The sequence below is a fragment of the Squalius cephalus genome (genome assembly GCF_949319135.1).
Source record: "Squalius cephalus genome assembly, chromosome: 17".
In the NCBI taxonomy this organism is placed as follows: domain Eukaryota; kingdom Metazoa; phylum Chordata; class Actinopteri; order Cypriniformes; family Leuciscidae; genus Squalius; species Squalius cephalus.
In genome coordinates, this window is record NC_137138.1 from 28,944,106 (window position 1) to 28,960,717 (window position 16,612).

Here is a 16,612-nt window from a genome sequence, read left to right on the forward strand (position 1 = left end):
TTTACAATGTTTAAATCAATGTAGTGTTTTATGTGAACAATTAGGCAGGATGATTTTCACATAATTTTGAAGCTAGAACTCAAAGGGACAACATCAATTAGTCAAAAGTCTTGTGGACACATATTTAATATGTGTTTTGTGTTCTTAAATCAGCAACTTTCATTTTATTTTTTTCCAATAACCACGCATAAACATTATTCTCTTAAAAATACAAACATCTACATACACGTTGCTCGCATATTATGGTAGCCCTGTTTGTGCTATATAGAGTGAATTTACACCTTTGCCATTAACATGAAAAAAGCACAAATATCAAGGCATGTCAGAACATCTCAAGGACCCCAAAAACAGCTTGGTCCCCAGAGGGTTAATCCAATGTTGACAAAGACATTACTTGCTAAACCTAATTTAATCTTGTTTTTATTTAATTTTTTCTTAATTGTTTTAAGTGAATGATGGCTAAAACGGGACATACTGCATATCACTAAATGTGAAAGGAATTAATAATCCAACTAAAAGGAAAAAAATTATAACCTATTTAAAAAAACATCCAAGAAACACATCTTACTGACATTGAGCATACAAAATTGAAACGTGACTGGATTGGTAAAGTCTATTACTCCTCGTTTTCATCAAGTGCTAGAGGTGTAGCGTTGCTCATAAACAAAAATCTCAGATTTCAATTAAATACAGTACAAAAGGATACCTCAGGTAGATTTATATTAGTTGACTGTATAATTAACAGGAACAGGTTGACACTGGCATCAATATACGGTCCTAATATAGATGACCCAATTTTCTTTAATAAATTAACCATGAAACTGGCAACTGCAGAGGGTCAATGTATTCTGGGAGGAGATTTCAATATTTTGTTGGACCCGTCATTAGATCGCTCAGCCCCCAAGAACACTACTTTGTCCAAATCTGCAACAGCATTGTATCAAGGCATGAATGATCTCGGGTTAAAAGATGTGTGGAGACTGCAAAACCCGGGTAAAAAGGAATTCTCTTTCTACTCTTTTTTTGACCTCACAAACATTACTGCCTCACATTAAAACATGTCTTTATTTGGCTGCAACCTTATCGGACCACAATGCTCTAATGATGGAAGTGTCTATGCCACAGGAAGGCCCTGCCTCGTATAGATGGAGATTTAAAACATTCCTACTTAAAGATCCCGATTTTGTAAAATATATGAATGACAAGTTAGATATAGTATATTTGGAGACTAACTTAAATACTGCTTCTCACTCAGTTGTTTGGGAAACCCTTAAGGCATATATGAGAGGTCACATTATCTCATATTTATCCCATAAAAATAAACAAAAGAGAGACCAATTATCGCAACTAGAACATGAAATAAAAATACTTGAAATCCAACATGCCCAAACCAAACAATCCGAAACCCTTAGTGCATTAAAACAAAAACGGACTTTGTATGACAATCTTTGCACTAGTAAAGCTGAAGCAGCCATGGCGAGAACTAAATATCATTATTATGAGTTTGGTAACAAAACTAGCAAGTTGCTCGCCTGGCAGCTAAAGCAAGAAGATACAGAAAAGACAAAAGACGAAAAGAGGATGACATGTTCTCTAGGTGCCCCTTTTATACTTCCGGGTCGCATTAGTAGGGACGTCATAGGCTGTCGCCGGTCAAATTCGATTACCGTGATTGGATAGTTTTTCAGACACCGGTTCACGTGGAGGGTGTTCCCCAATAGCGTCATCCAGTGCGAGTTCCCTTTCGAAAGTACATATTTAGAATAATTACTGCACCAAGGAGAGGGACATATTTTCACTAACAATTTGTTTATTTTGCACAAGGCAATAAATCGTTTTAATTCTTTTGGTGTTATTGGAATACATAACACTTCAAAATCAACAAAAATCTCCACTCTAAACTGAAAAAGGCCAACAGCCAGCTATTTTGTTAATTTTACAGGAAAAAAAACACTATGAAAATAATGAAAAAACACTGCAAAAAATTGTGTTGCGCTTTAACCCTCTGAGGTCGGCAAACGCGCCCGCGCGTTTTGCTGGATTTTCTTCACATTGTAGAACTATAAACTTAAATTACTCCGTCATTTATGGTCATACAGAAAAAAGAAATATAAAAAAAGAATCTGTGATATTTCTACTTTTGTATGTGTCCACTTACAATCAAATCAAAACACTGTGCTTTTGTAAAATAAAGAAAATAAACAGGGTGTGCGTTCTGCCTCTCCGTCGCGGTGAACTTTTTTTTCTTGAGCACGTCTATAAACTGAAACAAAACTCAGCGAATACTTGTCACACATTTATGAACCATATACCTTTATAAACATTTAAGTGTGTACTTTTAAATGATCGGATTCAAACTGAAAACAAATATTCTCTGTTTAAGTCATTTGTATAAAACCAACAACCACAAGATGTCCAGCTTCTCAAACGCTTCCTAATTATTTTTAATTTGAACACGCCCACTCACGCAAAAGATATTCACATGCAAATCTCCACATGGAACGCGAACGCGCTCATTACCTCAAAAACAAAGCACCAAAACACTTCACTTCAGTCGAGTTTGAAAGGCGCACGGTTAGGCTACCTCAGAAGAAGAAGAACGCGATTTAAAGACAAGAAAGATGTAAGGTAAGACATTCTTACATATTAGTTTGTTATTGTTGCATAAATTTCACATTGCAGTTGAACTGTTGCTAGATATATGGTGAATATTATAATATTTAGACCCGTGTTTACTGTTACTGTGTTTGTGGATATCTGCTCAAACGTAGATATGTATATGGTAACCATAATGTTTTATATTTGAGCGCGATCGTGTTTGAATGTATCATATTTTGGATCGCGATCGCGTTTGAAAAGCACCAAACGGCTTCATGTTTTTACTATTATCTCATTTCATATCATCATAACGAATGGAAACATTTGAAGTAACATGATAATCAATATATTTTTCTCTAGCTTAGTTGTTACTGAAATATTTTGGAAGATTTATAGGCTGCTATGGTTATTGTTATTATTATTTTATGCAGCACTGCGCATAGCCTATGCCTACAAGGCACAACAAACCTGGTGTTCATTATATTATATATTTTTGGAAACATTTGTGTGTGTGTGTGTGTGTGTGTATTCTGTGAATTTTAAAAAGCAATTTTAACCAGAAAAATCTAAAATGTATTCCCAAAAGCGTGCAGGCCTTTCTCTTGATATCAGTATGTTCACTTTTTTTTTTTCAGGGCCCAGATCACAGGGCCCACTCCTGCTGACTTCAACATTCACATGAGTCTCTGTACATGAACCTGGAAAAGTGAAAATCAAACACCTTGGAAATGAAAGGTATGTACAATGTTTTTAGGAATGGCACAAAGGTCTCTGTCTTTGGATCATTGGTTTCAATGAGTGCTTTTTTGTAATTTGTTGTGTATCTTTGGATTATGTTGTGTTGTAAATAAATCAAACAATCTAAAAGCCATTCTTTTTGAAATCTCCTCATTCTTTGTGCAAGGTTGCTCAGAATGATAGGGCCTGATAGCTCCTAATAGGGCCGTTAGAGGAGGGTCTTTGTCTTTCTCAGGTGTGAAAAGCTTACATATTAACGAGCTCCCGCATAAAGCTTTGTCGCACAAAACAAATTTTAAATCAATATATTGTCTTCTCTGAATGAGCAGTCAGGGTGATTTTCACATAGTTTTAGAGCAAATATTCTAGGCTACGTCATACAATTTTCAAAAGTCTTGTGAAGAAATAATCAGTATCGGTTTCATGACCTTATTTCAGTGATAATTTTTTTTTTTGTATTTTCACAAACCACGCATAAATGTCATTATCTCAAAACTACAAACTTTTACTCACATGCTGCTGATATATTATTGTAGCAGAGTTTGTGCTGAATACAGTGCAATTAGACTTTAGCCATGAAAATGTCACAAGTAACAGAAATAAGCACAAATGTCAGAGCATGTCAGAACACCTCCAGGGCCCAGAAAACAGCTCAGACCCCAGAGGGTTAACTCAGACAGAACTACAGTACATCTTTCACAAAGTACATATTTGTAGAACATAAGGCAGAACTTTGCACAGTCAAACCTGATTAATCATTGATTCAGTTGCTGATGTCCAGATCAGGCCAGTGTGCACATGACGATGGACAGGAGTCATCCCATTTCGATTTCAATTAAGTCATTCAACTGTGCTCTCAGAGTTTGTTATAGGCCTATTTATAAAAGAGCCTTCGAGTCATCTCCCATCACATACTAAATCCTCGTTTTGAGAGTTGGACCACTCTCCCACTCTTTACTATAGACAACTTACTGTATATCTTTCCTACTTTTGCATAGGGATCACTTGAATGTATAGCTACAAGTTATCACGCTAAAAACCTGTGAATGATCACGTCTGCCAACTGATCGCCAATTGGCTAAAAGTCATATATAAAAGTCATATATATATTGCATTTATAATATGAAGTTTGAGTATATGGAATGAAACTCTGAACATATGGAATGAGAGTGTATTCACACTCATGTGGAATGGGAGTGTGAATATATAGAATGAAAGTGTGAATATATGAATGAGAGAAACTGAATATACAGAATGAAACTTGAATAGATGGACTAAGAGTGTGAATATATGGAATGAAACTGAATATATAGAATGAAAGTGCAAATTTGACAGTATTTAATGAAAAAAATGTCCTATTATTAATACAATAAATTCCTGAACAGCATGCCACACATAGGTATTAGATTATTACATTAGATTATCCGAGTAAATTGAAACCCAATATTTAGATATAAAAGTGTAATTTCTAAAAAAAAAAAAAAAAAAAAATCATTATGTGTGAATATCCGTGTGTGTGTCGGTTTAAATGTATGCCACATATAAATAGCACACACAATATAGTGTGTGTGTGTGTGTGTGTGTGTGTGTGTGTGTGTGTGTGTGTGTGTGTGCGCTATCTATATTTGAGGCATACATAGGGTTGCCAACTTATGGAAAGGAAAATAAGGGACAATCGTGGTTCTTTATAGGAAAATAAGGGACACTCAAAATATTTGTACTGTACCACACAGTGCATATCATTTTAGCATCTGCAGTTAAATATGTGGACAAAAGATGTATAAAAGGTTCTCAGACAAACACATTTGGGTCATTTCGTGGAAAAATCAACCAAATTTCAGAAACGTTCCCGGCTCAAATTTTTGATTTTGTTAAAAAAAATATTCTGAAGAAAGACAAACGTAAATGAAGAAGAAAGCCAAAATATTAGGCTACATGTGATGGATGTATATTTACTGAGAAATTACAGTTTTGTAAAATGGGTCAAAACGACAATTTTCACCTGAGATTTGGAGTCAGATTACAGGGGGGTTAAAATGACTTTAGAACTGCATCATTATTTTACTTTTACACAGAGATTGTTAGGTCTATTCAGCTAAATCGGTTGACTTTAGCCATCTTTGTTTTATTATAGCTACTGTATGCCAACGGTGACATTTTAAAAATGGGAAAAAGCACTACTTTTGTTTTTTGCCCAAAGTTTGCATGCCTGCAACTCATATTACAAATATCTTAATATCCTTTTAGATTCTAAGTCTTAACAAACTTTTCTTTTGGTTTCTTAATTTTTAAGGCCGAATATGGTTAATTTTATAGGGATGTTAATGTAGCTCCATGAGTAAATTAGTACACGTTTTCAATGGTCACACATTTTCTGAAGAACAAATAATGTTGAAAAATGTATCGTTTTTTTTTTAATATTTTTTTTTATATCAACACAATTGAAAATTATTGAGTGCCATAAATAGTATTTTTCCAAAGTTTGTGTGCCTGTAACTCTAAAAGTAATAAAGATATCTTAATATCCTTCTATATTCTCATTCTTAATAAACTTAATTTTACAGGCCCTATATGGTTCAATCCCATAGATATAAAGTGGCTCCATGTTCAAATTGTTGAATTTGACCCATTTCAATATAAAGATACACCAAGGGATATTACTGTATCATCAACCTCTATTCAAAACAATAAACATAAAAGGTGTATTATTTATTTTTTTTGGTCAGGAAGATACATATAGATGGTACAAATTATAAAAGCACAATAACTGAACGTCTTTGAAATTACAGCCAAAAAACAAAAACAAAAAGGCATTTAAACAATGCATGTTTTCTTGCATTACTCATGTGTAACAATAATCACATTGTCTGTAGTCGCCCAAACTGATTAGCCGGAATCAAAACGCGGACAGTGAAAGAATGGATTTGCCGTTAGCGCGAGTCCCAAAGCTGTGAAGCGGGAGCGACAGACACCGTTAGAGCAGTGGTTCTCAACTCCAGTCCTCGTGACCCACTGCTCTGCACATTTTGTATGTCTCCCTTATTTAACACACCTGAATCAGATCATCAGCTCGTTAAGAGAGACTCCATGAACTGAACTGAGTGTGTTAGATTAGAGAGACATACAAAATGTGCAGAGCAACGGGTCCCGAGGACTGGAGTTGAGAACCACTGCGTTAGAGGATTCTGCTGGGTCTTAAAGCCTTCCACGAACGTCTATGTTTGCAAATCAAACAAAGATTTGTCTCAAAGAAATTGTTAGTTCTCAATTTAGAGCGTATGCCTGAAAATACGGGACAAACTGTGTTCTGTATGGCTTTCATATGGGACGATTCCGTATTATACGGAATGGTTGGCAACCCTAGGCATACACTTAAACCGATTATGGATAAGTACCTCATCATGCAAGCACACTTCAAAAATATTACACATGCCTTTAATACTTTGCACTGATGTATGAAAAGGTGGTTTCAGACTCCAAAAACAGAAAACATTTCTACAAATGTCAGTGTGGGGGCGCAGGGTAGAGCCTCTGATGCTGGAATCTTTGTACAGACAGATTGTAAGAGAGCACTTGACAAAGGCCTCCTCAACATTCCCTCCGCAAAACCACTGCCAGCCTCTGCAACTGGAACCCCCTTTATGTTTTGGGAGACAATGGATACCCTCTCTGTTGCAACCTCATGAAGCCATTTCCTTTCTGCCAAATGGATAATGACTAACTGGTGTTCAACTACAGACTCTCTTGTCAATCGACGGAGAGTCTTCCGCAACACAATAGTGCTCAACCGTGACAAGGTAGTAAAGATCAAAATAAAGAGGATGGCACAACACTCACAAGCGCACCTCTCATTGCACACACATTAACAGATGCACAGATGTGGCTACAACACCACCTGTAAATGCAGTGCTACCATGAACTCCTAATGCATCAACAAATGTAGGCTATACATATACATTCATATGCAATATTGTATGTAATATTTATCGCTGTTCACTTGGTAGGAGCACTGTATTTAGTGCAAAGAAAATGCAGATTATATGTATGGTTTTTTTCCTACTTGCCTAGGTATCAGCAGATGTGGCATTACATGTAAATCAGATTTTATTTTCACAGCAATTATGCATATTCACACATAGACACACAACACCTTTCTCATCCCATTTGTTGCTAAACTTAATGTCCAGGGGCCTGATGTATAAACGTTGCGTACGCACATCTCAATAAAAAAAATGTGTGCGTACGCAACATTTATACATTAATATGGAAATGATATGCAGATGATGTTATACATAGTAAAACTAGGTGGAGATGCATGTACGCACAATCTTCTGCTGACTGGGTTTTAAAAAGGGAATTTTGTGCAGGTTATGCAAAAAAATAGAAAGATAATTTATTTTGCCAGGAAGGAATCTTGTTCTTTGTAAAAAATAAAAAGATGGAGAACTATATATAGAACTATATATAAATAACATTTATGAGACGGGCTGCGTCGCCTTGCTGCGTGTGGCTCGACGCTGTGGCCTGGATCTTGCTTGCTGCCCAGGCCGCACCAGAGCACATGTAGAAACCACAGGGGTATGCCCTCGGCAACGTGCTGGTGGAGGGGCAGCCCTTGGCGGTCTGGTAGCAGCTGCATCCCGCCGGAGCAAGATGTTGCCTTGATCACCTCCGTCTGCTTCTGTACTGCTGAGAACTGCTGCTGGGCAAAGTCGAGAATCGAGAATCTTCATCTCAGCTAGGTTCAGCCAGAGATGGTATTCCTGGACCAACAGAGTGGATATCATCTGGCTGAGGGCCCACGCTGTGACCATGAGGGTGAGGTCAGTCACCGTACGCTGTTCCTGCATTGGAGGCAGTCTGTCCAGCAGCACTGTAAGCCTTAGCAGCAAGGGTGGCTGAGAACTTACAGGCCTTGGATGGGAGGCACGGTGCCATCTTTAAAAAGACACAACGTCACCCGTGCTTTGCTTTTTTGTTTTGAAGTACCCAGGGATGAAATCGCTGCACTTATCTGTGCAAACATGGGGTGAACAAACACAGATAAATGCGTGCGCACTGCTGAAGCATCTCCTCTCAAAGAGAAGGTGAATGACAAAGCACTGTGAAACAACTGCTCTGAAGCAAAAAGCCTGAACGATTGAGAAGCCAGCAAGCTTGTATAGTGGCTTGCCTTGCAAATCTCATTCGCCAATGTTCATTGGCCACGCTCTCATGTGAGACCCCAATATGCCAGTATAGACGTAACGTTGAACATGACTGATTGAAAGGGAACTCCTACAAATGCATATGCAATAAGGTCAGCTGCAAAAATAACCCTGTCCACACCTTTTCAGCACTATTTTTTCATTGTGTTTCTTTAGTGAATTCTGACGGTAGTTTTTTAACACCAAAAGAGGGTTTGTGCTGGCCCAAGCTGTTAGCATATCTGGCCCTAAGTCTGCTACATCAAGTTAATTATCGTAATTGATCCAAAAATATATAATTAACTAAAACCAGTTACAAATTAATGGTTCATATTTCCATTTGAGCTCATTATAAATGCTACAATGCTCTCTTATCCCCCTCAAAGGACTACCTACAGCCATCAAAACCACTAATGACCTGTTCGATCAAGTTTTCAGAATCTATCGACTACTAGAGGATATTGTTTTGGAATGTGGACCCCACATGGGAACTCTATGGCTCACAGTTTGATTCGTCTTGACTCTGACTCTTTATTCTGGAGAGTCTATTTATTTTATGCCCACTATTGTCTGCATAATTTAGCCAAGTCGAAGATCCACTTCAAAAGGGAGTGTCTCATGTTAAGATTGTAATCTTGGTTTGCCATGCATCGTATTTTGCAGGCACCCTCTTGCAGGTGCTCCGCATATAACGCCAATCAATTGTCGTGTTTGTTACATGTGTTCAGACACTGGTTACACCGAGGGAGTTCCCCATAGCTTCAGCTCCAGACTCCGCGTCTCGTTCCCCTTCTCAGGGAACCATGGTTACAGTCATAACTAAGGGTACTCCGATTTTTTTTTGTCATGTAGCATTATTTATAGGGACACTCTGATCAGAATTTTACAGTTATTAATTCAGGGCCTAAATTTTGTTTTGGAAACTGGGGTGAATTTCCCCCTTAATTTATCAAAAAATACATAATTATTTCAGCTAAATGTTTGATCACGCAATGCATTTTTGTTTTTCAATTGGGTGATTTTGTTGTACAATAGCTAACACAGCACAAGCTTGATTTCAAACTCTGAATTGAATTTACAAAAAAAATAGAAGTAAACAGTTAATAATAAAATAATAACAAATAAACAAATTACAAGAAGTAGCACAAATAAATGCAATAATAATGATACAAATGAAATAGACAGTGCTTTAAGTTTTTTAAGGTAGGTCTACAGTAGTATTCAGGTAAGAAATAGTACAGAAATTGAATAATCAAATGTAAAATACCGATGGATAGTCAGATTAATCCTAACATTTCAAGTTACAAAATATATTCAGTCAAGAGTTTAGTTGTCTTTTGTTGTTTGATTAGCATTAATGGCACAAACGGCAACAGGTTTATTAGACAGCTATCACTTTAGAACGAATGCACAGATCCAATAAACTGTCAAGTAAATTAGTAAATTAAATTAAGTAAATTAAGTAATAATAAAGTTTGGTAAAACACAGAAACCATCATCGGGTGCATGTGATAACTTCCGACAGCGATCGTATTTTGATTGAATAATAGGCAGATGTGCATTATTAGTAGTGTTTATTGTTATAAAAATACCCCGAGCAGCATGAAAAAAACATACAGAGCATATATCATTGTAATCATATATTTATTTGGCTTCATGTTTCATCTGTGGAAATGTTTCTCTCAGTTGTATGTGGAACTGTGTGGAACGAGGAAATTAACACAATGTCGTCATTCGGAAGAGCAGGAGTTATGATCACATAATATGATTGACAGCTCTAGAGCAAATGAACTCTCTGACTCATAATAGACACGCACGGAAGAAAACAGCGTTCTATCAGTGTTCATTTTGGCATCCATTTTTTCATTTAGTCTTAGTCTTCTAGCCTGACTACGTCAGACTTCGTACTTCCGCTCAATTTCAGTTCGCTTCTTTACTCAGTCTGAGATAGCGACCTATCTCCCCGTTTTCCTCCGGCCTCAAAACAGCCGGCCAATCAACGGACAGTGGGCGGGCTGAGAGCCGTGACGTAGACGCTGATTGTACCGTGGATGCGTAGATTTACTTAACATAATCTGCAAAAGTCGTTCACAGCCATGTTCACTTCTCTCCGGTATTTCGCTCAATGGTTTTGTTTTCGCATCATACATGTGTTTACAGTGGAAGTTAGATACGGCTGAGCCTGCGCATAACACACGTCATAACCAAACGTTATGTGATTGGCTTATGGGTAACCAATGATTTTAAACTTCAGACAAGCGCCCCCCATTAGAATCAAGGTAACAGGATGTATTGACATTGGCACTCTTTAGCAGTAGCACTGGTGCAATTTTACATATTCCTTTTCCTTAGTTCAGTGGTTCTCCAATTTTTTAGAGTGCCGTACCCCCTGGTATGGCCCCCTCTTTTCCACTTAGACTGCAGTCACACCTTTTCCATTAAGGAACAATATTTGCCCCTTTAATAGATTTTTCCAGTTCATTTTTTACCTTTATAAAATAAATAATGCTTTAAATAAAACAATGTTCAATAAATATGCAATGATGGTAAAAATGAAGTGATACTTTTAAATATTAAATTAAAATCACCAGTAGGTGGCGGTAAGTTACTGTCTTAATGAGTGAGTCCTCGAGTCATTCATTCATTCATTCAGTAATGAAGCAAGTGGCTGTATTTATGAACTGATCATTGAATCTCACGATTCGTTCAAAGCCACAGATTCGTTCACGAATCACCGCTGTGTGCTGCATTTCTTCAATGGCTTTCGTTGTAAAATAGAGCAATGATATAGCCTACTGACATCCTGTTTTTAATGTAGTACATCACTTAACAAAAGTTTCCCTTTTGTTTGTTGAACTGTTGAACATTGAAAATCAATGTCACATTTGAAATCTTGTGGATATTCGGGAAACATTGCATTCTTCCCCGTATAATATGATCAACATTAAAAACACTGCTGGATATCAGCCTGCATTTTGATCGCAGATTTAGTTGCACAAACAGCGCAAGCGGCTCGTGACAGAACACAGACCGACTGAATGACATTTTAATTTATGTAGAAAATCTCAAATGAAGATCACTGAACTCCAGCTTACTTGTCTGTGTTTTCAGATCATCCGTGCTTCTTCAGCAGTGTAGATGATAGTGCACGCAAGCGCATGGTTGCCAGATACTATTGAAAAGACCGGGTAGAAAACGTGTTCTTTTAACAGAAAAAGAGCTTTGACTGGAGTTTAAATTATTGAAATCTGGCAACCGTAAGCATGAATGCTCGTAAAAACAGTCTGTAATGTGTCGTCTCCTCCTTTATTCGACAAAGACAAGTGGTTTTGGTCAAGTTTTTTTTTTTTTTTTTTAATACATTTCAGTCTCGTCTTTTTTCGTCAACGATATTGCATGTGTTGATATAGTCACAGTTATCGTTTAATGACGTGGGTATCGTCTCTCATCGTCTTGTCTTGAAAAAAAGGTCGTCAACGAACATTTTTCGTCATAGTTTTCGTTAACGAAATTAACACTGCGCTCTATGCCATTTCAAGCTCTTCAGATTGCATAATTCAGTGGAACATGAATAGAAATGATAATCTATATAAAGAACGTGTAAGAATAAATCTGTTCTCAGACACCAATGATAACACTCAACATCCTTTCTCTTCTCGCTTCCGGGAAAAATCTCACTTAGTCGCGCTGCGATTGATGAATAGCTATAGAATAGATATGTGAATAGCTCCATAGGGATCTATTGTTTCATCATCGCGACGAACATTCGCACCGTTTAATCGTGCTCGGTGTGAAAGGCCCTTTACACTTGCGTTTTCTTTATCGACTGTTTACTTTTATTTAAGACAGAACCGACGGTGTTTACGTGAAAACTTGGCAAGACAGTAATTTTGTACATGTGTGTTTTAACTATTAAAGCGCATTTTGATAATTGAGCTGTTAGGCGGCTTTATGTGTGCAAGCTTTGAGCGTGCATGAGTACCCCGTCTCTCAGAGAGCGTGCAAGTAGGCCTACTGAATGGTTTAAACGGACAGTATGGAATTTTTCGCCACTAGGGGTCGCTAACCTCTTTACAATAACAAAGGCGTAGTTTGATGACGCAACATTTGCTAAGAACTATGGATCTTGTCGTCAACGTCAAGTCGACCGATCTAATAATGTTTATGGATGACTGAATACATCAATGCTTTTATCATGACTGTGATATGTAGCAGTTCGGGATTGCTAAGAGACAGCTATCAGCTCCACACGCGACACGAGTCCCGCAGAAATAAAAGGAATATGGACATTTCATTCTACCGAACTACACGTGCAGAATTACAACTCACAGGTCAGTTTATTAGACAAATTAAACTTGTGAGGTAATGCAGCACTGTTTCACTTGGTCTAACATTACACTAGCACACTAAACTGCATTTCAATGTGTTGAAATTTATGTGTTAGTTTGTCTGTATGAGACTAGCAGTAAGCTAGATCAACATTAGAATAACATACATATCATATTCTAACATTTTATCATTGTTGAACTATATAACATTGATTAGTTTTATGTAAATGTGCTCACCTGTTTAATAAAGTACATGTAGGAGCGGTCGATGTCTCGGACGTGGAGCTCTCGTTTATATACTGTCTATGGGAGCTCTAGGCATCTCGAAAACACCGCGCTGATATTTATTCTCGTTTTAGTTCTCATTTTTTATCCAAAGTCTGCTTGCCATGGTCCATAATGTTTGAACGAAACAACAACAGCGTGCAGATAGACATTGCGAACTACACAGTTGTCTGCGTCTGTCGCTTTGGTTACTATCAGAGGGCTCTGGTTCATAGCTCTGGTTGCTATGGCAGTACGAGCGGAAACCAGGGACAACGCGGATATGACGCCATTGACTGCGACAAAACGGAAATAAAGAAACGGGACGTGTCTTCGAATTAAATTACAAATTTATCCTGGTTTGAAAGTTGTTGGAAACAGTCGGGATAATGTAAGTACACAACTAAAAAAAATATATAACATAGATATAGTGATTTTTGATATTTTTAAAGCAAAAAAGTTACATATTGTGCCTTTAAAAAGTGACAATTCCGTCAACTGTGCAGCGTGCAATTAGCTTATGTAGTGTGTGATGTAGTGATGTGAAGCCATTTGCCCATTTAGAGAGAGAGAGCACTGATTCTCTCGTGCCATTTGTGAAATCACAAGAAAGTTTTCAAATTACTGATTTATTTAATAAAGATATATGAAGTGTATCTCACCTTCAGTATTAGAATTATTTTTCCTGAGCCGACAAAGATTGAGACGACGCCACTGCAATAATGCCGTACCTCTCAAGTTCATGATTGGCAAATTGAGAGATTGCCGATCAGCCGATAGCCGATCAATCGGAGCACCCCTAGTCATTAACTAAACGTTTTGTAAACATTCCCCCAAACTTCCATAAAGGAATGGGTTGTGAAAATTAGAAATTATTCAACTAAATTATGTTAGAAAAAGTTTTTTATCCATATTATACATAAATTGTCACTTTTTTCTTCAAAACTACATTTTTAACAGCCGGCTTCAACTTCTATTGTCCAAGCCTATACGTGCTATCAGTTTTGCATTGTACTCTCTTCGAAGAGACTCTGCAGCTGTTCTCGACGCTTTCTGGAGAAACACAACATTTCTATTCTATTGAACAGTTAATGAAGAAGTAAAGTGTTTCTCGATAGATTAAGCATGGGTTACAACAAGAGAACAAAACAGGAATTTATATTAGTGATTCCCAGGTACAATATCTCCTCATACTGTGAGCAATGCGGCACCTCGCTGAGCTTTCTCTGCAGAAATTCACATTCATTAGCTCTAAGCACTTCATTTCTCAGAGGTTATCAGGGCCAGGACAGAGGGTGGCAATAATCAAGAGCAAGCAAAAGCGGTGGTGGAAAAAGAGAGAAGGTTGGCAGCCCTTAAACTTATTGAACGGCAACAACCTCAACCTCAACCTCAATATTGTAAAAAATTACAATAGTGACAAGCTTGCTAACAAGAAAGCCCATGTTAGTTTAGGATTTATATGATGAATATTTATTGCTTATTGTCTGGAGGAACTCTGTAAAAAAAAATGACAGTGGAAAATGAAACAGTGATTGATTACACTGAGAAACACTATAAAAATACACAAGCTTAAATGTAAAGCTTACTGCAATTTTGATTTAAAGAAAACAAGGTAACTTCTTTCAGATGATTTTTTCAAATGAAAGTGCACTAGGGTTGCTACCTTTAGTGTGGTAAAATAAGGGACACCCATTCACGATTCCATATTTTACGGGACGGTGGCAAACCAATTAACTCCATGACAGGATCTTAAAAGAATATAAGCACTCAAGTGTACAGGAAGTACTGTACTTTCACAGCATTGTGACATCCTACTCCAGCGTATTAAATGGTCTATCTTACCCGCATCTCCTGGGCCTCCTTCTGGCCATCCCAGGCCCAGCTGCGCTTTGTGAAGTAGTTGACAGTGGCAAACTCAATGAGAGCAGAGAAGACAAAGGCATAGCACACTGCCATAAACCAGTCCATGGCTGTTGCATAGGCCACCTTGGGAAGTGAGTTCCGGGCACTTATACTCAGTGTGGTCATAGTCAGGACAGTTGTGACACCTAAGAACGGAAATTGATAAGTGTTAGATCAATGCAAGCATCACCTGTTGTGGTGCAGATTACAGAAAATGTGGAGTAATCTATTAAAAATGTCAGTTTGCTTGACATTATAGTTGATTTAGCTAATATATTTTAAAAGCTGACAAGCAGTGACTGGTAAATGATGTGAATGGACGATGCCATCTTTTGAAGTGACCTTATGGTTGCAGCCTAAAACAGTATTGGCCTGGTTTCACAGACAGGGCTTAGATTAAGCCAGGATTAGGCTTTAGCCTAGTTCAATTAGGACATTAAAGTAGATTTTAAAAATGTGCCTTAGAAAAAAAAACATAACTTGAGACAAAACTTGAGCCTCTGCTTACAGAGAGGCTTTAAAAGCTGCTAGATCTGCTTATTTTTCAACCCTATTAGAAGAAAATAAACATAATCCTAGGTATTTATTTGAAACAGTGGCTAAACTAACGAAAAATAAAGCTTCAAGCACCGAAGTTTCCAAGCAACACAGCAGTAATGACTTTATGAACTTCTTCACTTATAAGATTGATAATATCAGGGACAAAATTATAACTATGCAACCGTCTACTACAGTATCACATCAGGCAGTGCATTGTAGTCTCCCTGAGGAAAAAATTGATTCATTCGTTGCTATAGGAGAGGAAGAATTTTACTTAACTCATTAAATCATCTAAATCTACAACATGCATGTTAGACCCTATACTGACTAAGCTACTGAAAGAAATACTTCCAGAGGTCATAGATCCTCTTCTTAATATCATTAATTCGTCTTTGTCTCTAGGATACGTACCAAAAAACTTTAAGCTGGCTATGATTAAACCGCTTGTTAAAAAAACGCAACTTGATCCTTCAGAATTAGTCAATTACAGGCCGATCTCGAATCTACCTTTTCTGTCAAAGATATTAGAAAAGGCAGTATCCTCACAACTGTGTTCCTTTCTTGAAAAAAATGATATCTGCGAGGATTTCCAGTCAGGATTTAGACCATACCATAGTACCGAGACAGCTCTCGTTAGAGTCACAAATGATTTGCTCTTATCATCCGATCGTGGTTGTGTCTCTCTATTAGTGTTACTCGATCTTAGTGCTGCATTTGACACCATCGACCACAACATTCTTTTAAATAGATTAGAACATTATGTTGGCATTACGGGAAATGCACTAGCATGGTTTAAATCATACTTATCTGACCGTTATCAGTTTGTAGCAGTAAATGATGAGATGTCTCATCGATCACAAGTTCAGTATGGCGTACCACAAGGCTCAGTACTAGGACCGCTGCTGTTCACTCTGTACATGCTACCCTTAGGAGATATCATTAGGAAACATGGCATTAGCTTTCACTGTTATGCCGATGATACTCAGCTCTATATTTCTTCAAAACCTAACGAAACTTATCAATTCACAAAATTAACGGAATGCATAGCGGATA

The 16,612-nt window shown here is 37.4% G+C and overlaps 1 protein-coding gene across 1 annotated transcript in view; it reads right to left on the reverse strand.

Moving 5' to 3' along the window:
- gabra3 (gamma-aminobutyric acid type A receptor subunit alpha3) overlaps positions 1-16,612 on the reverse strand; it is a 668,187-nt gene that overhangs the window by 102,115 nt on the left and 549,460 nt on the right. Inside the window, exon 9 of the mRNA XM_079847030.1 lies at positions 14,960-15,165. Coding sequence (XP_079703156.1) covers positions 14,960-15,165 — 206 coding nt within the window. The remainder of the gene's footprint in view (positions 1-14,959; positions 15,166-16,612) is intronic.